This window comes from Opisthocomus hoazin, chromosome 8 (genome assembly GCF_030867145.1).
Source record: "Opisthocomus hoazin isolate bOpiHoa1 chromosome 8, bOpiHoa1.hap1, whole genome shotgun sequence".
NCBI lineage: Eukaryota > Metazoa > Chordata > Aves > Opisthocomiformes > Opisthocomidae > Opisthocomus > Opisthocomus hoazin.
Window position 1 is genome coordinate 72,304,346 of NC_134421.1, and position 25,283 is coordinate 72,329,628.

The 25,283-nt window shown below is 47.4% G+C and overlaps 1 protein-coding gene across 1 annotated transcript in view; it reads left to right on the forward strand.

The window, feature by feature from the left end:
* Nucleotides 1–25,283, forward strand: part of EXOC4 (exocyst complex component 4) — a 481,096-nt gene that overhangs the window by 216,345 nt on the left and 239,468 nt on the right. The window contains exon 10 of the mRNA XM_075429015.1: nucleotides 16,099–16,195. Coding sequence (XP_075285130.1) covers nucleotides 16,099–16,195 — 97 coding nt within the window. The remainder of the gene's footprint in view (nucleotides 1–16,098; nucleotides 16,196–25,283) is intronic.

Here is a 25,283-nt window from a genome sequence, read left to right on the forward strand (position 1 = left end):
TGGCCTTGTTGAACCTCACACAATTGGCCTTGGCCCATCGATGCAGCCTGTCCAGATCCCTCTGCAGAGCCTTCCTACCCTCCAGCAGATTGACACTCCCTCCCAGCTTGGTGTCATCTGCAAACTGACTGAGGGAGCACTCGATCCCGTCATCCAGATCACTGATAAAGATGTTCAACAAGACCGGACCCAAAACTGAGCCCTGGGGGACACCACTGGTGACCTGCCGCCAGCTGGGTTTAACTCCATTCACCACCACTCTCTGGGCTCGGCCATCCAGCTGGTTTTTCACGCAGTGAAGTGTGCACCCACCCAAACCATGGGCAGCTCGTTTCTGCAGGAGGATGCTCCTTTGCTTGCTGTTGTCTGCTGGGGTACAGCGTATGCTGAGGATCGGTGCCCACCTGCGGCTCAGCACCAGCTGATAACTTCTTTTTAGATGCCCCACAACACAGCGCCTTGGCGCAGGAGTACGATACGGATCTCAAAATTCAGTGGGAGGTGGGAAACCTTTTAGATCTGCAGCTTCTCCTGTCTTGCGGGACCCTTTGTATTACCGAACGTCGCTCCGAAACATGCAACTCTTTCCCTGCGTTATTGTTCGGCTGCTTTCCTCAGTTGTAAGTAGCCCTTGTAGGGGAAAAATGGGGTGGGGGGAGTGCTCTCTGATTGCTCCCTCCATCAGATAAGGCTTCTTCTCTTTCTGATTTTTCTTGATGAACAGTACTTTTCAAAGTAAGTTTTGTGGATGTTTGAAGCGGAAAGGTTAGGACCACAGCAGAGGGGGACCTCTGAACCCGCTGCGTCTGTCTGATGCAGAATGGCTTACATCTATTTTTAAAGAGAGAGTGATGGATTTGCAGCCTGCGGTTGTAGGTGGTACCACGCAGCTTGGAGGTGGTGTCGTCCAGACTTCTCAGTGTTGCTGCAAGAAGCAGCTTCCACGCTTAGGGAACATCCTCAGAGGCGTAGGAACAACTTCGGTTTGTGCCCGTTCCTCTGCCTTCTTTTAAACTATGCGCTTCAGGCCATGTTTAATTTTGGCTTTTGGTATTTCTCGTTGTTCTGTAGTACTGTGTGCACTTCTGCTTCTTGTGGTTGAACAAAAGAGCACATATTTCTTTTAATTGTGACATTATAATACAAAGTGTTCCAACACATAGGTGAGACTCCACCGAGCTAGGTGGTTACTGTCGATAGAGCCTGTGGAATCAGCAGAAACCACAAATTAATTTTTTTCTGATGGAGCTGAAACATTCAAATCTTGGCTTCTTTAGGCTGTGACTGTTGAATGCTTTTAAGTAAAACTTAAAATAAGAAAATTGTTAGTACTTGGTTTTTTCAATGTGTACTTTTTGAGCTTTTCTTATCCTTGACACCTGCACAGCAGTAGCAACAAGTAAAAAGAAAAAATAATTTAAATAGATTAAATCTCTTTAAAGAGAGATTTAATCTTTTTAAATTATTTAATCTCTCTTCAGGGAGAGTATTAAGAGATTTTATAAGAGATTTCTGTAAAACAGAGCTTGTAGGAGTTCTTGGTTATTGCTTAGGAGAAATCTGGAGTTTCCTGTCTATAGAAACGTACAGGAACATGCATGGAAAGGAGCGGTCATTCTTCTCGCTGGAGTTTTACGTGAGATCAGAGTGATTCTGACACGTTGGCTCCTATGAAATTGTGTTTTATTAAAGTCACCAGGTTATTCTTGTGCTAGCAGTGGCTTCGGTTAAGCACTGTATTAGGGTCATATGGCCTCAAGTGACATCAGGGGAGGTTTAGATTGGATATTGGGAAAAATTTATTTCCTGAAAGAGAGTGTATCCTCAGCAAGAGAATGTACCCTCAGGAAGTTTGCTGATGACACCAAACTGGGAGGTGTGGTAGATGCACCAGAAGGCTGTGCTGCCATTCAGTGTGACCTGGACAGGGTGGAAAGTTGGGCAGAGAGGAACCTGATGAGGTTCAACACGGGCAAATGCAGGGTCCTGCACATGGGGGGGAACATCCCCATGCACCAGTACAGGCTTGGGGTGGACCTGCTGGAGAGCAGCTCTGTGGAGAGGGAGCTGGGCTTGTTCAGCCTGGAGAAGAGAAGGCTGAGAGGGGACCTTAGAAATGCTTATAAATATCTCAAGGGTGGGTGTCAGGAGGATGGGACCAGACTCTTTCCAGTGGTGCCCAGCGACAGGACAAGGGGCAACGGGCACAAACGGAAGCAGAGGAACTTCCAGCTGAACATGAGGAAGAACTTCTTCCCTCTGAGGGTGACGGAGCCCTGGCCCAGGCTGCCCAGAGGGGCTGTGGAGTCTCCTTCTCTGGAGATATTCCAGACCTGCCTGGACGCAGTCCTGTGCAGCCTGCTCTGGGTGACCCTGCTTCGGCAGGAGGGTTGGACTAGATGACCCCCAGAGGTCCCTTCCAACCCCTACTATTCTGTGATTCTGTGTGATTCTGAGTGGTCAAGCATTGGACCAGGCTGCCCAGGGCAGTGGGAGAGTCCCCTTCCTTGGAGGAGTTCAGAAATGTGTAGATTTGGCACCTGGGGACGTGGTTTAGCAGGTATGGGGGTGTTGGGTTGATGGTTGGACTTGCTGATCTTAGAGGTCTTTTCCCACCTTTATGATTCTGTGATAGAGTAACAGCAGTTGCAAATCCCTGGCTGTATTTGAAAGAATCACGATTAAAGCTCCGCCTGTTGTCCCGCCATCGCTAATGTCTGTGGGGGGCAGAGTTGCCCTCCTGCTTATTGTTGGTGCCCGAGTTCTGTTCCAGCCCCAAGCGATGCCGTGCCAGTATTGGTGATGGTCTCAGGGGGGCAAGCAGTTTTGCATTAAAATGCAAGAAGTAAAAGCTGCAGCAAAATTCACACAGGGGTCTAGAATTTCCAGTGCGGCTTAATAGCCGTGGTGCTGGTTGTTTTCTAAAGTCTAATTCATGTTTGATTGAATTTCGGGCAAACAAAGCAAGGAGGATGGGGAGGTGGGGAAACCCATCTAAAAGAGATTGTGGATGAGCAGGTTGAAAAATGCTGCCTGACAGGTCGTACTCTGAGCAACCTGATAATTTCTTCCGGCGCTGGGAGTTGTTTTGTGCACTGGTGTGGACAATCCGTTTCGGTTCCCTTGGGGAAAACCCGTGTTATTAGTAGGTATCATGCTGCATATTGCTGGAAAATGAATTAATTCACACTAGTGTATGCACAGATGAGGAGTAAGGACGTTCTTTTGTTGGTCCAAATTTGTAGAGGCATCGCAGTATTGAATAACCAAATAGGATTTATTATGCCTTGTTTTACGTGCCAGATTTGTAACATTTTCAAGACTTGTCAAAAGATTGGCAAATTTATCTTCATTAGAACTCATGCATTCATTAATACGTGGAAAACAAGTCTGCGACAGCTTTCTTGGACAGCACGGTGGTTGCTGTAGTCCCAGCTGTGCACAGTTTCTGAATCCTCAGTTTCCTCCTTGTGTGCTCATGTTAAAAAATGAAGTATTTCTGTAGATGTCTACTTCTTCTAGAAGAGGCGAAGACATTTTTCACTGTTTATCTCACTGTTTCTTATACCAGACCCATAAAAGGGGCTGCAGCAAATCTGTCCCATCTCAGGAGGGGGGGAGTGGAGGTGCAGCCAGGTCCAACATCACGCCACGAGCCTGCGGCCTCGCCCCATGTGTCTTGCCGTAGCTACCGATGCCTTTGTCTAAAACAGCTGTGAGCTTTTAAGCGTTATAAAGGAAAATGAAATCATAGAATGGTTTGGGTTGGAAGTGACCTTGGAGATCGTCTGGTTCCAACCCCCCTGCCATCAGCAGGGACATCTTCCGCCAGCCCAGGTTGCTCAGAGCTCCATCCAACCTGGCCTTGAACACTGCCAGGGAGGGGGCAGCCACAGCTTCTCTGGGCAACCTGGGCCAGGGCCTCACCACCGTCATGGGGAAGAATTTCCTCCTAATATCTAATCGAAATCTGCCCTCTTTTAGTTTAGAGCCGTTCCCCCTTGTTTTATCACTACACACCCTTGTGAAAAGCCCATCTCCATCCTTCCTGTAGGCCCCTTCAGGCACTGGCAGGCTGGCGGTTTTGGAGTGAAACAGTTTATAAGAATATTAAACAAGAAATGGCTGTATGTCAAGAACTGTCTTTGTCCTATTTCACTTGCTTTCTCTGTTTGCTCACCTTTTTTTTTTTTTCTTCTGACATTAGAACTGAAGAGAAAACATGTCAGGAATATAAAAAATTAATGGTAAAAAGAAAATGGTAGGAGCCATTTACCACTAGAGGAGATGAGATAAAGAAAGCTTGGAGAAGAAAATAGTTGAAAAGTGAATGCAGCGTGTAAGTAATCGCAGTTCATTAGATGTAGCGCGTTTTCTGGCGTCGGATAAGGATTCATGCTGCAGCCGTGCACTGGCAGAGCGTACATCTGTACACGGTATTTCTAAGGAAACCAACAAATTAGTAAATACGCAAGCTGACAAACACATTAATCAAAGTGCCTGCTGCTGAGTTGCTTGGCCGGGGGGGGGTAAAGAAAAAAGGAGAAAGAAAAGTATGCATTTTAAACAAATTCAGTAGCTGAAAGGCAACTTTACGTATGTGGCTGACACGCTGATCGGATGATAAAGTAGAGTCAAACTGAACCTCAACCTTTTGTGCAGCCTGTGGAAGTGAAGGCACGCTGCAGTTTTTCAAGGCAGATGGAGTGTGAGCAACTAATAAATCAGGTTTTGAAACATTAAAGAGCAGCTGATTTAAATGCCTATGGTGTTGGAGCTCAGACAAGACAGTATAGGAGAGCGTAAGAGGATCGGGCATGAGAACATCAGCAGAACAAGGTGTCTGCGCACCGGCCACGTGGCTGCATCCAAATCAGCCGCTTGTACCGAAGTCCTGTGATGTGGTGAAGGAAGGGTAAGGACAGCTGGTCAAAAGCAAGCGGGAGAAGCTCTTTTGGGTGGAAATTTTCAGTGACTGGAGTAGGAGGTACAGCCGTTTTGGTAAATTGCAGCCATATTCTGCATTAAATGGAAAGCTGAAGTCTAAGCATGAAGTTTTAGAACAGTAAATAAAACCTTTGCTCCTTTTTGTCTACATTATTTCTCAAAAGAGCTTTACCAGGGGAAGGGTGGAGTCACTATTTCAGTTCCCCCTTTGGGAAACTGAGACACGGAAGCCTGGTCAAGGTCAGAGAGGCTGTGTTAGACCCAGGACTTGAATCCAGATCTGCAGTTGAGCACTGTTATATGAAGTCTGGGTTGCACGATCTGCATCAGCTGCCTGTTGGTTTCTGGATTGATTTTGAAGGTTTGGATGGCCGTGTGTATTCTTACGGCTGGGAACTCTGTACCTGTACAGAACAAAATGCCGTGCGGCTGTCATCCTGGCGAGCAGGACTGGGGCTTGTGCCCCCTTTGAGCAGAGAGGCAATTTGTGGCAGCGTTGCCTCTCCTGCGTTCGGAAGTTATTTTTTTCTTCAGCATGGTTTGAAGCCAGGCGTGTGCTCTGTGAGCTTGGACACAAGGTACAGCACTCTTCCCTTCTTTCCCAGTTTTATAGACGTAGATTTGCGATGGTCCAGCCATTAGGTTTGACTTCAGCTGGGGTTTGTAGATCACTGTGGTGACTGACACCGTCCCAACCCCACCCCAAACAGGGCTGGTGGGGTATTTTGGAAGCTCTGGGCTCCTGTGTCTGTATTAGTCTCCCAACACAACCGCCCCATTGCTCCATGAGGCGAACGGAACCAGCGAGGAGCCCTGCCGGAATTTCAGCACGTTTGTGTTTTTCCTGTGAGATCTTGTTAGGTTGGAAAGCTGCTCTGCAACCCGTATTGGGGAGCATCACCCCAAACGCTGCTTCTGGGAGAATTGCTGAGATTTTTTCCGCTTAAGCCAATATTACAGAAATGAAATGTGGTGTAGCCCGTAACCTTAAAGGTCAGCTTCCTTGTCTGTCTTCCCCTACTTCACGTCTTTTTCATCTGAATTCCAACCCCACCTCCCTGTCAAAGAAGAAAAATATTGACAAACTACGTGGACGGATCGAAGGATACAGTCCGTGTGGGTTTGGGGAGTTCCTGTACGTGGCTACAGCAGTGTTGGTATCTCCAGCACGGAGTTTAGTGCTGGTGACAAGTGATGGACAGACTGGAAGCTGGGAATGGTCTGTGACCCTTGGAGACAGTTAATCGTCTCGGAGCTCCCTTCTACCACTGCAGAGCCCTCGCCCTGAGGACTGACAGCCAGTATTTTACAAGTAGTTAGTCGCCTAATTCCCATTGATTTTTGGATCTCTTGTAGGGCCGATGTCATTATCTCTCCGATCGCTGTTGATTTTGGTAGAAGGTCGGGTGCCTATGTGTCTTTAAACATCAGTCGCTTGCTCCTGATGGTCTGGTCTATAAATTCACAGCTGCCATGATTAAAAAAAATAAGCGTGTGATTAAAAGAAGGAAACAAGAAATGCAATCTTTCCTCTGTCAGAAACCTTTGCTAAATTGCTCTCCCCTCAAGCAAGGAAGTAATCAAGTATTGGCCAGTGTTTATTCTTGTCTGTCTTGAGAACGCGTGGAATATTTTTTTTTTTTTTGTCTGGTGCATCTCACCAATCTCCCTCCTGTTGAGAGAGAGGGAATAGAAACCCCACGTGCCAGTGACTGGGGAGGTCACTGCCCGAAACAGCAGCCCTGTAGTGCTCTCCCTAGGCAGTTGGTGGGTGAAGAGGACAGAGGGAATATCCTTGCTACCTGGGAGCAGGCAGAATGGTCTGCCTAGAATACTCCACTAGAAGAGCGGCCTCAAGTTGTGTCAAGGAAGGTGCAGATTGGATATTGGGAAAAATTTCTTTCCTGAAAGAGCGGTCAGGCATTGCACCAGGCTGCCCAGGGCAGTGGTGGAGTCCCCATCCCTGGAGGTGTTCAAAAACCATGTGGATTTGGCACTTGGGGACATGGTTTAGCAGGCATCGGGGTGTTGGGGTGATGGTTGGACTTGCTGATCTTAGAGGTCTCTTCCAACTTTAATGATTCTATAATTCTAAGATGAGATCTCTCTTGTGTAGTCCCTGGAGTCCTAAAGTGGTGGCTTTTTGAAGGGCTTTCTAGAAGAATTTACTGTCATTCACTTATAAATAACCATTGCTTTATACTGGATTACTTGGAGTGCTGAGTTTCAGTTCCAGTTGAGTTTTCGGACCCGAAACAGCTCCTGCTCATGGTTTGTGGGAGTCCAGCAAGAAGGGAAGAGAACGTGGCTCAGAAACAGAAAAGCGTTAACCCAGAGTTGACCTGCACCAGCAGGAAAGCGCAGTGTTTTGAGTCTGTTTGCCAAACAGTATTCTAAATAAAAGTGTAAGTCTTCAAAGATGATGTTCTACTCTCCATCACCTTTGAGAGGTCCTGGAGGACAGGAGAGGTGCCCGAGGACTGGAGAAAGGCCAATGTCACTCCAATCTTCAAAAAGGGCAAGAAGGAGGACCCAGGAAACTACAGACCGGTCAGCCTCACCTCCATCCCGGGAAAGGTGATGGAGCAGCTTATCCTGGAGGCCATCATGAAGCAAGTGGAAGAAAAGAAGGTTATCAGGAGTAGTCAGCATGGATTCACCAAGGGGAAATCATGCCTGACCAATCTGATAGCTTTCTATGATGACATGACTGGCTGGGTAGACGAAGGGAGAGCCGTGGACGTTGTCTACCTCGACTTCAGCAAGGCTTTCGACACAGTCTCCCATGATATCCTCCTAGGGAAGCTGAGGAAGTGTGGGCTGGATGAGTGGTCGGTGAAGTGGATAGAGAACTGGCTGAATGGCAGAACTCAGAGGGTTGTCATCAGCGGCTCTGAGTCTCGTTGGAGGCTGGTAACAAGTGGTGTCCCCCAGGGGTCAGTACTGGACCCAGCCTTGTTTAACTTCTTCATCAACGACCTGGATGAAGAGTTAGAATGTACCCTCAGCAAGTTTGCTGAGGACATCAAACTGGGAGGTGTGGTAGACACACCGGAAGGCTCTGCTGCCATTCAGCATGACCTGGACAGGCTGGAAAGTTGGGCAGAGAGGAACCTGATGAGGTTCAACATGGGCAAATGCAGGGTCCTGCACCTGGGGAGGAACAACCCCAGGCACCAGTACAGGCTGGGGTGGACCTGCTGGAGAGCAGCTCTGCGGAGAGGGACCTGGGTGTCCTGGTGGACGACAGGTTAACCATGAGCCAGCAGTGTGCCCTGGCTACCAAGAAGGCCAATGGGATCCTGGGGTGCATCAAGAGGAGTGTGGCCAGCAGGTCGAGGGAGTTTCTCCTTCCCCTCTACACTGCCCTAGTGAGGCCTCATCTACAGTACTGTATCCCATTTTGGGCACCCCAGTTCAAGAAAGATGAGGAGCTACTGTAGAGAGTCCATTGGAGGGCTACGAGGATGGTGAGGGGACTGGAGCATCTCTCCTACGAGGAGAGGCTGAGGGAGCTGGGCTTGTTCAGCCTGAAGAAGAGAAGGGTGCGAGGGGACCTAATAAATGCTTATAAATATCTGAAGGGTGGGTGTCAGGAGGATGGGGCCAAACTCTTTCCAGTGGTGCCCAGCGACAGGACAAGGGGCAATGGGCACAAACTGAAGCACAGGAAGTTGCGTCTGAACATGAGGAAGAACTTCTTCCCTCTGAGGGTGACAGAGGCCTGGCCCAGGCTGCCCAGGGAGGTTGTGGAGTCTCCTTCTCTGGAGATATTCAAGACCCGCCTGGACAAGGTCCTGTGCAGCCTGCTGTATGTGACCCTGCTTCGGCAGGAGGGTTGGACTAGATGACCCACAGAGGTCCCTTCCAACCCCTACCATTCTGTGATTCTGTGATTCTATGTTTGTTCAGAAGGAAGGGTCTGTGGATTTGGAAGTTTAATGAATATTTTCTGTGGAACTGGCCTACTAACACAGGCTGGTTGGAACGTGGGGCTGGACACTTCTGGGGTTTCTGTTGTGTTTGTTCACTTGGCTAAAGCTGCTCGGCTTCAGGGAAGACCCACCTCGGCTCTGTTGCACCACTTGTAGGGCTGCCTAAGGTCAAGGAGCTTGAAGTGCTCGCAGAAGTTAGTTTTGGGTGCAGGATGCTGGATTCCCTTTGTGCTTTGCTTCCCGATGGAGACCGGTCTGGAGAGTGGACCAGATCCCTCCCCATCCCTGCTGAGGTCTGGTGGGGTAGGAAGCCAAGCACCAGGACAGCTGGTTGCGGAGCCCTTCCTTCAAGTATTCGCTGCGTGATGTGGGCTCTACTACAGCAGGTACCTCAGAGCAATTTGAGAAATAGCCTGAAAGTAGTTAAGTTTGATGATTCGAGACATGCAAAAGAATTTTAAAGAAGATCAATTATGCCTATTTCCTTATAAAAAGAGTTGAAATGTGTACGCCAATACATTGAATGACTGCTTCGGATCGGTACAGTGAAAATAAGACTTGATGCTTGTGTTGTGAGTGGCTTTGTTTAAGGGGGTGCAGATGTAAGACAATGGAGTTCTCATGTACAGAAATATGAAAAAGTGGGAGACTTACATTCATAAACTCTGTAGTTATTGTTCTGTAATAGCACAGATCAATCACTTTTTTCTACTGAGCTCCGTTTTATAACAACCCACTTTGCTCTCTTTGGGCAGATTTTGCTTTCTTCCCTTTCACGCTAAATAAAAATTTGTATTTCCCTACCTTGAACACAGTGTGCGGGTGATAACTGTGTTGTTGATCTCCACATAATCAAGAACTTTGGCGAAGGACCGTAACATCTACACCGGTTCCTTTTTGTCCTGTACAGTTGTTCGGATGCTCAGAGTGGAGGAGGTGGCATTGATTTGCACGCTCTGTTGATTGCTTGGTTGTTGTGGCTTCAAAGCCTGGTTCTCGATTCTTTTGATGGTTGCATAGATTAACGTGAAGTGGCTCGCTAGGAAAGGAGCTTTGATCGCAGAGAGGAACGGGGGAATTATTTGCTACGTGCCTGGAACCGTTAGCTGAGAGGTTTGCGGTCACGGAGAGGTGAGTGAAGTTGTCCTGTGCTAACGCAGGGTATAGGAGGGGAAGAGAGCAGAGAGGGAGGGTTTGCCTATGCTACTCGTGGTTTTCAGGTGCTTGCCATTTCTGTTGAGACCAAATTAATATTTCTTGGATGTTTTGGAAAGAGATTTACTCATCAGCCAGATATCTTGGTGTTTGAAAAAGATTTGTGTCTGATAGGATTCAAAATGTGTGAGGGCTGAGGATGGAATGCGTTAAGGCAGATAGAGCTCCGAAACAGTTAGGTGATGTGTTACGGTGCTCTGAAGTGACAGCGTGAGAAATCTCACCTTTTAAAAGTCACAGAACCACAGAATGGTCGGGGTTGGAAGGGACCTCTGTGGGTCATCTAGTCCAACCCCCACTACTCTGCCCTAGTGAGGCCCCATCTGCAGTACTGTGTCCAGTTCTGGGCTCCCCACTTCAAGAAAGATGAGGAGCTACTGGAGAGAGCCCAGCGGAGGGCTGCGAGGATGATGAGGGGACTGGAGCATCTCTCCTACGAGGAGAGGCTGAGGGAGCTGGCCTTGTTCAGCCTGGAGAAGAGAAGGCTGCGAGGGGACCTTAGAAATGCCTCTAAATATCTGCAGGGTGGGTGTCAGGAGGATGGGGCCAGACTCTTTCCAGTGGTGCCCAGTGACAGGACAAGGGGCAACGGGCACAAACCGAGGCACAGGAAGTTCTGTCTGAACATGAGGAAGAACTTCTTCCCTCTGAGGGTGACGGAGCCCTGGCCCAGGCTGCCCAGGGAGGTTGTGGAGTCTCCTTCTCTGGAGATATTCAAGACCCGCCTGGACAAGGTCCTGTGCAGCCTGCTGTAGGTGACCCTGCTTTGGCAGGGGGGTTGGACTTGGTGACCCACAGAGGTCCCTTCCAACCCCTAATGTTCTGTGAGGCTGTGGTTCTGTGAATGTTTTCCTCAATTTTTAAAATACTAGGCAGAATGGAAAACATGAAGCGCTCTTAATGTTTGTTCAGACTTTAAATGTGTGCAGAGATTCCAGCTTCCTTGGCAATCTAATGTTTTTCATATCGAAGCATGACATTTACGGGTCCATTTCAGAAACACGCAGCTGCGTTACTAATGGAGCCGTCTCCGACTCCCACTCGCAGCGGTGTTCAGGTGGGCACGCTCCGTTGCTAGCACAGCGTGAGGAGATCATTAACCGTACGACAAATCTCACTTCACCTCAAAAGTTGGTTGGGTTTTTTTTGTACTTTGTGTCATGATTTATTACTAGACAGATTAAATCAGCAATCTGGTGCTCTGAAGGAGCTGCGACAGCCATCGTACTTTCTAACAGCTTTGAGCGTGGGGTTTTTTCCTAGTGTCTATGAAATGTGGCCACTACAATTTCTTGTCTTACACTAAAAAAAAAACCAAAAACCAAACCAACAACCAAATAACCCAAACCCTGCAACCCAAATTAAAAATTCCTGTAGTGTGGCATTGCTGAAGCGACGATGTCTGCTCGGTCCAGATGGTTTCTGGCGTGCTGTGTACACCCTGATGTTGTACATCACCGAGGGTGGATGCTTAGTCCCGTAGTCAGTGCTTATCATGAGCTGTCATGGCAAGAAAGTTGAGCACTTACAGTTGAGAAGCTTCATCGCTCACTGGGAATTAGACTTTACAGCTCCTTTTCTCTAATGATAGTTTTCTTCTCTTGCGAGCCTGCTCGTGTGTGTGTGGCGTGCGTTCAGGACAGCCCAGCAGTACGGTATTTGCATGCTTAGCTCATGTTTGCAAGACTGTGCAAAGTGCCTCTCTGATAACCAGCGTGGTAAGGAGAAGAAAAATCAAAACTGGCAGGTTTTCCACTTCTCCTTCATCTCCTACCTGTTTTCTGCAGAGCCTGGTACTGGTTCCTGTGTAGATCGGGTGGACAGCCATTCACCTCCCTGCGAGACATGCCCTTGGTAGGAAGCGATAAGGATGAAGGGATGTTCATGGTGTATTTTCATGGAGATGTCTGTTGGGTCTCCAGCACAGGGCATTCTGGAGAAGAGGAGGCTGAGGGGAGACCTTCTCGCTCTCTACAACTACCTGACAGGAGGGTGTAGTGAGGCGGGCGTTGGTCTCTTCTCCCAAGTAGCCAGCGATAGGACGAGAGGCAATGGCCTCAAGTTGCCCCAGGGGAGGTTTAGATTGGATATTAGGAAAAAAATTCTTTACTGAAAGGGTTGTGAAGCATTGGACCAGGCTGCCTAGGGCAGTTGTGGGATCACTGTTCCTGGAGGGGTTCAAGATATGTGTAGATGTGGCACTTCAGGACATGGTTTGCAGGCATGGTGACGTTGGGTTGATGGGTGGACTTGCTGATCTTAGAGGTCTTTTCCAACCTTAATGATTCTGTGATTCTATGGATAGCTCCACTGCAATGGAGGTACCGTCTTGACCAGTCAACATAAATACAAGTTTCAGACCTTGATGTAGTCAGGGAGAGCCCGCTAGAGATTTGCCCTTGAATATCCAGGTGAAGGCACCATAAGCTCTCTCTTGCTCCACTTTGGATGTTTCTTCAGTGGCTATTGTAACAAAACGGCTGTGTTTCACATTGTGGTGAGTGGCAGCATTCACTTGTGGGTGCTGTGGCCGTGCGCGAATGGAGCTGTGCTGGTGTCGGGCTGCGGTGACTTAGTTCAGGGTGGGTAGAGGTGGGATGGCAGCGTCGGGAGAGGCAGAGGCGGGGGGTACCGTGCAGGCTGCTGGCGTTAGCAAGTCATATTGCAGTGCTGGGTGGTTGTTGGTATGTATGAGGCATCTTCAGGAATAAGATTTACATTTCAGCGTATTTTTCAAGGTAAAATATTTAAATACAAACAGAATTACTCTTCCTCGTAGCTTACGCCTACATGCGGAGCATTCATTATTATTAATTGAAAGCGGAGAGCAGAGAAGATGTGAAAGCCTATTTTTCTCTCGGTGCTGGTGTTCTCTTGTTCTCAAATCTCACCTAATATGGCCAAGCAGAGAAGACAGATTGTTTTATTCTTTGCTGCGGAGTTCATCCCAGTCAATAATATTGATTAGTGCAGGGTGACTTGATGTGACAAGAGTAACACCCCTTTCTTCATTGGAGCCTGGGTTTCCTAGTTCATGCCTCGGTAGTTTGTGCTTGGATGAGTTCTTCGATAAGCTGGTTGAGACACAGACCCCCCTGGAAATTGCAGGGTCGCACACTAATAGGGGAAATGAATAATTTTCTTTTCCTAGAAGTTGCGCCTCTTTTTTCCATGATTAAACTGTCACATTGTGCAAGTTTACTTTTTAAAATACGGAATTAAATTCCTGATTTTTTTTTTTTTTTTAAGATCTACCACTTTCTAATTGCAATCAGTAAAGTTTTAGAAACTCTGCTCTCAGCTGCTGCTTTGCTCTCTGCAAGTCCTTGTGCCAGTGTAGGATTTATCAAGAAGCTTCGTGTCCTGACGGAGCTTCTGGGGAGCTGAGTCAGCTTGTAGAAACGCCGTGACAGCAGACAGCCAGAGGATGGGCGCATGGATTTCCCACCCCACAGGGAATTTAATATTTTCCCTTTTATCGGGGCTCTGAAACAGCATCTTTGATTCTGCACCGGTGCTGTGAGTTCTTGTTCGAAACGCTCCTGACGGACCCTTCATGGTCCAGAACAGCTGGCGTTGGCCACCTGCTCAGTCCTTGGGCGTCATGGTGAGGCTGCTGGCAGGAGCTCCGTTGAATCAAGTCATCGAAGAGCTTCCTCTTGTAGCTTGGTTGCAGGTAATGGCTTAGAGCATACAAACTTTGCTTTGAAAAGATAAGAGTCACCTACTCATCGGTTCTGTTGCTCCTCTTACACTGGCCAGTTTGGAGACACTCTTCTTCTCACTTCGAGGCAGACAGATGTCAGGGTCAAAAAATTCAGTGATCTGCTGGTGGTGTTTTGATTTCAAGTACTTTGTCATTTTCCTGCCTATAAAGTTATCATAATAATGTGATTAGGTTCTGTATTTATTAGTATTCAATCATTAAGGGGAGCTGACATGCAAAATGAAAAACACTTGATAATATTTGGGCTATACTGACTTTGCCTAAGTTCCTATTTTGGGTTGTTTCAGGTTCTTAACCAGAAACCATATCTGATAGGATTACTTGTCAGATGGGAGCAGCGTGATGATGGTCTGTGCTTTGTGATAAGGGAGCATGACCACAAAACAGGGGATTATTATGTTAAGAGAAGCGTGGCCAGCAGGTCGAGGGAGGGGATTCTGCCCCTTTATCCACTCTCATGAGACCCCACCTGGAGTCCTGCGTCCAGCTCCGGAACCCCCAACATAAGAAGGACATGGATGTTTTGGAGCGGGTCAAGAGGAGGGCCACGAAGATGATCTGAGGGCTGGAGCACCTCTCCTACGAGGACGGGCTGAGGGAGTTGGGGCTGTTCAGCCTGGAGAAGACAAGGCTCCGGGGTGACCTTAGAGCAGCTGCCAGTGCCTGAAGGGGCCTACAGGAAGGACAGAGAGGGACTTTTCACAAGGGTGTGTAGTGATAGGACAAGGGGAAACGGCTTTAAACTAAAAGAGGGCAGATTTCGATTAGGTATTAGGAAGAAATTCTTCCCCATGATGGTGGTGAGGCCCTGGCCCAGGTTGCCCAGAGAAGCTGTGGCTGCCCCCTCCCTGGCAGTGTTGAAGGCCAGGTTGGATGGAGCTCTGAGCAACCTGGTCTGGTGGAAGGTGTCCCTGCTGATGGCAGGGGGGTTGGAACCATATGATCTTTAAGGTCCCTTCCAACCCTTACCATTCTATGATGCTATGATTATGTGCTGCTACTTCCAGAACAAGATTTTTTCTGATGCTGTCATTTGCTTATGTGCAGGGCATCTGGCCTATTCTCCTAAAACTGTTTTCTTCTGGAAGGGTGACAGGTTGACTTTGTCGCTGTCAGAAAATGCATGGATTCCAGGAAAATGAGATTTGCTCCCGTCCCTTTTTTTCCTCTCTCAGTATCCTAATTTAAAGTATTTTGGTGTTAGGAGCTGCCTGTGGACGTAACTTTGGTTCAGATGTAATGGCAGGCAGGTGCCACTCGGAAGTCCTTCAGTCGAGGCCTGAGGTATATAAATAACGCTCTCTGGGCTCGCGTTTTGCTACCAAGGAACGTGCCAAACTCAAGAAGATTACTTTTCGCATAGCTGAGTGCCTATGTGTACCCAACTGGAACTCAGGCAGCAGAGGCTTCTGCTAGGAAATTACAAAATTCTGGGTAGGACATGGACTCCTGAGAGACCCAATAATGTTAAAAGTAATAAATAAGTTCAAATGTCATGTCACATGTCATCAAAACCAAGCTGCCTTCCAAGGGATTGAGTGCTGCCATCATCAGTCAGAGGTGCGGGAGCCTTCCGTGCAGTAATATGGAAACAGCAAAATTCAGCGAAGCATTGCTCTTAAAACCCTTTCCAAGCATGATGTTTTTCAAAATACAACATATCCACGTGGGCGAGACCTTGGGTGTTTATTACACAAGGTGAAGGCGCTTGTGCTTTTGAGAAGTGAGAAGTTAAGTGTGTGCTCATGTGCAAATTCAAAGCTGTTTGGTTTTGGGCTGCTCCAAAAGCTGCTGAAGTGACTGAAGCTTCAGGCTGGAGGTCCCCATTTGCCGGTGGGGTGATGCTTTGAATAACTGTGAGGTTCTTTGTGGTATTTGGGAATCTGTCACCTGTGCAATGGGTGTCGCGTTAGCACCTCCAGTCCAGTACATTGGACTTCAACCCAACTGAGAGATCTGTCTCGTGGCTGGGAAACTCTTCTGCGGTTGAAACAGGGTCCTGTGCTGTGGGAGACCTGCTCTTACCAGCCGTTCTACAATACTGTCACTAGGGAAAGAGGAGCCTGAAGCCAGACATGAATACTGTCGGTGTTGTTCCTGTTGCACTAGGAGTACTTTCTCCAAGTAGAAAGAGCGTATCGCCACGTTGGTTACTGATCTCTCACCAGGAATGAAGCACCTACAGACAGACCTAAATGTTTAATTATCACTTGCTATCTACAATTCAAGGGTTGTTCAGATCTGTTAGACAACTTGTTTCATGTTGTTTTCCAGGAGGACCGGATGATAACTTAATTGAAGGCGGGGGATCCAAGTTTGTCTGCAAACCAGGAGCCAGGAACATCACCATCATCTTTCATCCCCTCCTCAGGTAGGCAAGACTGTCTACGTACGTCTACAGGTGCAAATTATTAGAAGAAGTAGAATTAAGGTGCTTTATGGGCACGTTGCCGCTTCTGAGAGAACATCCCACAGCAATGGGCTTGCTGTGAAGCAGTAATCACTAGCTGAGCTTGTTGCCGATGCACTTCAATCTTTTTTCAAAATTAACTGGCGTACCGAGTGGGGTTGCTTCCCTGGGTGACCCCTTTGCATCGAACCGCGTTATTTATTATTGACCCAAGCTGGGAGAAGGTTAGGTGCAGCCTGTCGCAAACGGTTGATCGCTGACTGTCCGTTAACGCTTATTAAAACGTCAGGAGGATGCTCTGTGAACTGCAAGGTGGGTTCATTCTTTGATGAGACAAGTACGGTCCGTGGACTGCAAATGAAATGCCTGCTCGAAAGTGCCGTCCCGGTTACTCGAATGTTAGAAATTCACAGGACTGGGACTGGAACAGAGCAGGTCTGGAACTTTAAAACAGAGCAAGTCTGTAATAAGCCTCTTCTCACCAAGTCGCTCACCTCTGGTACTTTAATTTTTTAAGTAAGTTGTGATTTACTTCGCAATCTGATAATTCGTCTTCTTCGTTTTGCCGGATTTAAGTAATATGATGTTTTTCTCTGTTCATGTCAATCTTCCACCCCTGCTTTCTCCTTGCAGGGTTTTCCATTACCGTCAGACATGTCCTCTCCTGTTCAGTGTTGGCACCTTTAGAGAGCGTTTCCCCCTTGGCTCGGCTGGTGTTGCGCACTACCAGGAGTCACTTAGGCAACGGGGCATGTTTCTCCAGCGCTAAAAACAAGCAATAATAAAATACTAATAAAAAGTAATAGGAATCTGATCCCCAGACAAAGGAATATCCTGACTGCCGTCTTGGCAGCTGAGAAACGTGATCAGTTGTGGCTTATCAGAGAACTTAAAAAAGTAGAGGGAAAGTGCGTGAATTCTTCCAGTTCTCATGTCATGACACTGGATATTGGAATAACCTTGAGAAAACAGCGCCTGTTATGAGGACATTTTTCAGATCTTTCCTTGAAAAACAGAGTTGTGTAGAATCATAGACTGGTAAGGGTTGGAAGGGACCTGAAAGATCAACTGGTTCCACATCGTGCACTCTTCGTTTACTGCTAATGCCCAGAATGAAATGGGCTATTTCATAGGCACATTTTGTTTCAGCCTCTCTTAAAATGAAAGGAATATGATAAAACTAAGTTTACCAGCGCATAATTTATTGCTTTCAGCCATTTTATTATGAGAAAAGGTGGACAATGGTTCAGATGCAGTGTGCTATTCAGGATATGACTGCTATGACATGGGCTTCGTTCTGTTCATCTTCAATGAATTTACAGGTTTCTTTCAAGCACACGAGGGGGTGGCGATGCTCTTGTATTTATTGATGAGGTACTTCACATTGATTTAGAAACTGGTGAAAAGGCTTCTTTCTTTCTATTTGCCTTCCTGCTAATTTTTTCCCCCTTTTTTTGCCATCCGTGTCAAACATGAGTGCTCTGCTTTAAATAGCACTCCTCACAAACACTTCACTTTCATTACCAGCTTGCAAGATAGGCAGGAGAAATAATTTCCTTCATAAAAAATAATTGCGTCGAGATTCAGGTATCTGCGTACAATACATTTTTCATGCCAACCATCTGCAACATCTTGACTTCCTTGCGTTGAGTAGTTCATCAGTAACTGCAAGAAGAGAAAGAAAACGCTCCGTGACCCGGCTTACCCTTTTCACACTGCAGAAGGGGGTGAGTTTGGGTGTAGGTGAAGACTGCAAAAACTTAAAAAATGTAAATTATATCACATTATAATGTGAAAAATTTGAAATTAAACCTACCTTAGTAATCGGCAGAGTAAGTATTTGGCGTGAGTCCTCGCTGTCTCAGTTTTAACTCATGATGCTCAGGTTTGGCATGCGGACGGGATGCAGCGTATCTGGGGTGACCATAGGACTGGATTTCTGCTGGTGATGATGATTTCCCACAGGGAACTCTGTTCCTGATGGGAGTCGATAGCGGTGACCTGCCCTACCAGCAGCCTGGCTTACCCCTTGACTCCTGTTAACGTTGGCTGTGTGATGCTGGCTGTGCTTGTAAAACGCTGAGTATGGTGGATTTGCTAAAATATTGCCGTTTGCAATAATTTCTAAGGCATCATCTTCTGCGTGCGTTCCTTGTTGGTTAGATGTTTGTCGCCCTTTTCTAGACGTTTTTGCATTAAGCTTCAAGCTCTCGAGGAGGTGATTGCTGCAGAGGTGTGAAGTTTTCCCTGGCTTTATTTTCCAGTTGTTGTCGAGGTTCTTTCTGGCCTGCCTCAATCATAGAATCATAGGTTGGAAAAGACCTCTAAGATCTTCGAGTCCAACCATCCACCCAATCCACAGAATCGATGTCGCTTGTGCAGCCTTAGAACGAATCTGTTCTGAATTCAAAATGATCAGTATTTTATTTAGGAGGTTTGGGAGGTTTGTTCCTTATTTTTATCAAGTTCACATAAATACTTTGACGGAGAAGTTTTAGCACTGTGTGGGCTATCTGATTTTATTAGGAAGCTGGGTGCCTCTCAAACTGTTCAGCTAACTGGATCCCTGAGAAACCAGACGCTGGTGTGATGACTTAAAGCCTGAGCATGGCATGAAGTGATGGCTTGAAAATGTGATTCAGCACGGTGATGCTGGGTGGAGAGGTGAAACCAGACCATTCATATTCATCAGGCTGAATTTCTCTCTGTTGTACTAGTAAGGTGAAAAGTGTCACTGTCCATCGCATCAGGGAGTTGCACAATCGCAGTGTTAAGTTTACTGGTTATGAGAGGCTTTATTTTTTTTAGTCCTTTTTTATTTACAAACGGAGACCACAGAATCACAGCATCAGAGAATGGTAGGGGTTGGAAGGGACCTCTGTGGGTCATCTACTCCAACCCCCCTGCCAAAGCAGAGTCACCCAGAGCAGGCTGCACAGGACCTTGTCCAGGCGGGGCTGGAATATCTCCAGAGAAGGAGAATCCACAACCTCCCTGGGCAGCCTGGGCCAGTGCTCCGTCACCCTCAGAGGGAAGAAGTTCTTCCTCATGTTCAGCTGGAACTTCCTCTGCTTCAGTTTGTGCCCGTTGCCCCTTGTCCTGTCGCTGGGCAACACTGGAAAGAGTCTGGCCCCATCCTCCTGACACCCACCCTGAAGATATTTAGAAGCATGAGACCGAGCTCGGATACAGATCCTTTTGAAGAACACGGAGTCAGCAGGCTTTCGGGGGGCTATAAGTTAACCCCCGTATCTCTGGTAACGAAAGTTTGTTTAGAGAAACTCCTGAACTGTTACCCATGGAGAGTGCAAAGGCAAATACACACCAACGGTTTCCAGAGTCTTCCTTCCCTCACGTTCGTTTAGAGCGACGAGCCGGAGTTGGGGAGCGCGATGTTAACGCCGTTTGGGATGCGGGTCCCTGATTTCCACTAGGACAATCGAGACGCACCGAGCCCCAGATTAATTACCAGGATTTAATGACACCACCACACACGTAAGAAATGAATAGCGAATTTTTTGGAAGAGAAGCGGGTATTCTAGCGGGGATGATGGCTGGGAATAGATTCAACTAACTATGTATGAAAACTAATTGCGCTACCAAATTGAAGAGGAATACACATCTGATTTTCCTTAATTACATATCGCGGGAGGTGTCAAAGTATAAAAGTTACCAAAAGAGTCCAGTTGCTTTCTTCATCCTTCACTGCTACCCAGCATCTGCTCGGATCGTGACAGCGCTGGTGTCGCTGGGCTGCGGGCTGACGTCTCCCGTTGGAGGAAGGAAACGTGCGGGACCGATACGGGAGCCCTTACGTTGCGGAATATTGAACAGCCTGAGCGATGTCTGTTGTAACATTTGCTTGGTGGGGATTTTTGTTGTTGTTGTTGTTGTTTATTTGTTTCAGCTGGCATTTGAAAGGCACTTGGCTCTTCAGGGTAATAATCATTTTACATATGCTTTATGGAGTATGTTTATTACCAGACAATTGAAGAACAGATGTCTACAGTCTTGAGGCTGAAGTGGGGGGGGGACAGGAGGGACCGGAGATGGAGGGGATAATGGTGTCTGGAGTCGTGAAAGCACTGCTGATGCTCACTCAGTTGTTTGGATATCGGGGATGAAGGCCACAAGGGTATCCATTTATTAATATCAGCCACACTTCATTAATATCAAGCAGCAATTAAAAGGGCTGTAGGGTGGAAGAGAATGCAAAGTGTGCATTGATTTGGAAGAAGCAGTCGCTTCTAAGCAAGATCGTGTCCTTGTGGAGAAGTGGACTGGAGAGGCTGAATGGCTTTGGCAGCCTTCGGCTCTCCGTCGAGCGGGCAGCGTCGGTCTTGGGGGGTCTCCTTTGCCAGATGGGAGGAACTGCACCCCATCAGTGACGTTCTGATCCCTGCCGCTGAGTTCAGAGCCTGGAGAGGAAGAGAGTGAAAAATGAAGCGTTGATTTATTAGAGTACCAAATGAAAAAAGGAGGGGGGGGGGGGGGAGAAGGAAAGGCAAAATCACTGATCTGATCTCATGTTTGAGATGCAAAGACTGAAAGTTAACACTTTGGTGTGTGCGTGGTCCAAGTTTGCTCGTTCTTGGTATTTCAGGGTCGTCAGAGTGGGGGACAAGAGCAGGTGATAATCTGATATTTTAATTTAACAATTCAGTGATTATGCTAATTTATACTGATCCCTATCATTGAGAGCAGTAGCTTTTTACTTGATAGCATTTTTGGAATTTCCTATTTCTTCCAGTTACGTTAATGCGAATAAAAGAGTGATTGCTCTTTTAATAAATAAAATAAATGCTTTGGGCAATAATCAAGGAGGACAGTAATGTACTTTTGCTGCCTCTTGATATTGGCGTGTTCCTCACCGACTGGTGGCAATCAGCTCCGAACTGCTGAAGGTCAAATTTCAGCCTCTGCTGGTGACCTGCCCTTGGGAAGGAGGTGCCCAATGTACACAACATGTACATACGTCCAGGTCCGTGTGCATTAGCAGGGACGTTCTGGCTTTCCATGCTTTGGGAATAATCATGTGAAGTTTCTAATTCAGGATGTGTCAAGAGAAAAGGTACTGTACGTAGAATTGAAATCCTCCGTTTATGTGGAAAATGCTGGGAGGGGACGGCAAAGTCATCATCGGTTTCTATGGGGCATCGAAGTCCTTTGGTCTACGCGAGCATCAGCTGCTGCCGCGGCCGAGCAGCGCTCGGAACCACGTAGCCGTAATTGCTCCCAAACTGTGTATGTAACCAGGAACCCCTGTGTACCTTGCCGATAATCCCTTTTGGTAGTATATTTGTACAGCTGTAATAATAAACAACTAATCTGATGTTTAAAATATGCTCTAATATCTGGTAGTTGTGTACTGTGAAATTAATATTTGGTAGTGTGGGGAATGTGTTATTTGGGAAACAAAATGAGTGCGAAAATTAGATTAGTTTGTTAGTTACATTTAGTGTGTTTGGGCTATGTTAAATGATACTATGTATGTTAAGATAAATATGTGGTGTTTTACCAGTCTGAGGGGTTGTTGAAGTAGATGGAGAATGTTGAATAGCACAGATAGTTCTAAGGAATGAAAGCTGACGTCTCTAGCTTTTTCAAGTCAAACCTAAAGTACTTGATTTTAGTGAAATCGATAAAACCGACTCACGCTGGGAGAGGGAACTTGTAACACTGACTGCTTAAAGTTTCTGTTTCAGATTGAAGAATATTCAGGGGATGAGGGGTTAAGTAAAAGAGAAGTCTGAGATGCTGTCATATACACAGGAAAACATTATTTGCAAACTCTTAAAGACAGCGACCGCTTAGAAATATAGTTACCCAGATTTCAGGAATTCTGTTTTTTAAGTCTTAAGTTCAGACATATCCCTTATCTTCAAAGAGAGCGGGGAAAATACTACGTCGTTAATCTAAATCTCGCTTCTGCCGGGGAGGCAATGCCTTCCCTTCGGAGGGGGAGGCTGCCGAGGCAGGGAGACGGCGCGGTGCGGCGAGACAAACGGGGCTCGGCCCGCGAGACCCCTCGCCTCCGGCTTCTCGCCGCCATCCCGGTCGTCGCCGCCGTGCCGAGCAATCCCGTCTTTATTTTGGAAGCGTCAACGCTCGTCCTTGAGGGTGACAGATGCTTGATGCAACTTTTCCTACGCTCGCTGTTTACTTCAATTGACCTGAATGGAAATCTGAAGGGAGCGGTTTGACACCCACCTGCTGAATTTTTATTTTCCCTCCCCCCTAGTTTAATGAGTGTTTAGAAGACATTTAGTTGACGAGTCCCTTGCTGTTGACATTTAGTACTTTATATCTGTCAGCAGCGGGAATTAATGTTGCTTGCAGGCGAAGCCCAACTCTTTTTCTCTTTGACAAGCTCTCAGAGAGTCTCGAAAGACACGTTTCAGAAGAGCTTTTTGTTGTGACACTGCCAAGAGAAGGGTGGGTTCCGACTGCGACCGCCGCCACAACGGGACACGTGCGTGGGGAAGGGATGGGCAACGGCTTCACGTTTTGTGCTTTTATTTTTTCCTCCTCGATGTTTTATGAGAGCTGACAGTCTTACTGTGTGTGTCTGATTAAAGATGACAGTTATAAAAACCTGAAGGTAGGGCTGTTCGTTTTCGATGACAGAAAATAAAGTGATCCCCCCCTCGCCCCCCCCCCCCCACCTCCCACACAAACAAAAACTCTTACACGCCGCAAAAACTCTTAATAGGTGATTGCATTGATTTTATCATGTCTGTCAGAGAATGTGCTTCGGCACATCAGTCAAGTTTTGAGTTTTCAAACATGCTTCTTCCGTACGGGAAATCAACAGCCTGTCAGAAAATTCACGTCTCCTGCTCCTCCTTTCCTTCAGGTGAAATACAGCGGGAAGGAACACGGGAATTCTGACATTTGCAGGAGCTTACGCGGAATAGCTGAGAGCAGTGTGGAGGCAATTCCGTGAGAATGAATTACTTCTAACCCTTATTGGCATCATCAAGCTAACAAAGTAGTTTTAGCTCATTTCACAGAATCACACAGAATCACAGAATGGTCGGGGTTGGAAGGGACCTCTGGGGGTCACCCAGTCCAAACCCCCTGCCGAAGCAGGGTCACCCACAGCAGGCTGCACAGGACCTTGTCCAGGCGGGTCTTGAATATCTCCAGAGAAGGAGACTCCAAAACCACTCTGGGCAGCCTGTTCCAGTGCTCCGTCACCCTCAGAGGGAAGAAGTTCTTCCTCATGTTCAGCTGGAACTTCCTCTGCTTCAGTTTGTGCCCATTGCCCCTTGTCCTGTCACTGGGCACCACTGGAAAGAGTTTGGCCCCATCCTCCTGACCCCCACCCTGCAGATATTTAGAGGCATTTCTAAGGTCTCCTCGCAGCCTTCTCTTCTCCAAGCTGAACAAGCCCAGCTCCCTCAGCCTCTCCTTGTAGGAGAGATGCTCCAGTCCCCTCATTATCCTCGCAGCCCTCCGCTGAACTCTCTCCAGTAGCTCCTCATCTTTCTTGAACTGGGGAGCCCAGAACTGGACACAGCACTGCAGATGGGGCTTCAGCAGGGCAGAGGTGGAGGAGAACATCCCTCAACCTACTGGCCACACTCCTCTTAATGGACCTCAGGATGCCATTGGCCTTCTTGGCAATGAGGACACACTGCTGGCTCCTGGTCACCCTGTCGTCCCCCAGCACTCCCAGGTCCCTCTCCGCAGAGGTGCTCTCCAGCAGGTCCACCCCAAGCCTGTACTGATGCATGGGGTTGTTCCTCCCCAGGGGCAAGACCCTGCCCTTGCCCTTGTTGAACCTCATCAGGTTCCTCTCCGCCCAACTCTCCAGCCTGTCCAGGTCTCGCTGAATGGCAGCACAGCCTGCCGGTGTATCCGCCACTCCTCCCCGTTTGGTGTCATCAGCAAACTTGCTGAGGGTACATTCCAACTCTTCATCCATCTTAAAAGATACACATCTTAAGTTTGGTTCTGGCGTTTACCTCATGTTCTCACCGGGCAGGAGTAAGGTTCCCTGCATTGCTGAACACTATTATTTTTATTACACTGCAAGTAGAGCTTTGTGATGTTACGTGAGTTTTCAGTGGCTTATGTATTCCTTGTGAATACTGCGTCAGAAGACCTAAGCTGTGTCTGAAAACAGTGGAGACTATTTCAGGTAGAAGGGACCTGCGACGATCATCTGGTCCAACTGCCTGAGCGCTTCAGGGCTGACAAAAAATTAAAGCATGTCATTAAGGGCATTGTCCAAATGACTCATTAACACTGGCAGGCTTGGGGCATCGACCACCTCGCTAGGAAGCCGGTTTTAGTGTTCGACCATCATCTTGGTGAAGAAATGCTTCCTAATGTCCAGTCTAAACCTCACCTGGCACAGCTTTGAACCATTCCCACATGTCCTATCACCGGATCCCAGGGAGAGGAGACCAGCACCTCCCTCTCCACGTCCCCTCCTTGGAAAGCTGTAGAGAGTGGTGAGGTTGTCCCTCAGCCTCCTTTCCTCCAAACTAGACGAACCCGAAGTTCTTAGCTGCTCCTTGTAGGACATTCGTTTGTCTCATTAAAGGGTTTCAAGGAGTCTGATAAGCAATAAGGGGAAAGCCCTCCCATTGAGTTACGAGGTTCAGAGTGGACCCCCTTGATTTTGAAGCTCCTCAGAAAGAGAAGCCTAGGTGCAGCTGGACCGACTGATTTGCTCCCCGTACTTTACACCGGCAGACAAATGAAATGGTTCGGATTATTGCAGCGGGGACCTGCAAGGTGAGACAGGGCTGGTAAGAGGCACAGCTGGTAAGAGCCCAGAGAAACTCGAATCTTGTGCGAACTCAAACGGGCTGTAAGTCACAATCAGCTGATGGATCCTTGTTAGCAAGATAGGTGCAAGACATTGATTAGAGGTGGTGAGCAACCTTCCTTCATTGCCAGGAGGTCATCTGTTCAGATTGCAGCCGAGACTGAAGGAAGGGAGCTGGTGATGTAGAAGCATGGATGAAAAATCACACTTCTTGTATTATTTTTTATTTATTAATTTTACTAGTTAAACGCTTACGTGTTATAAAGA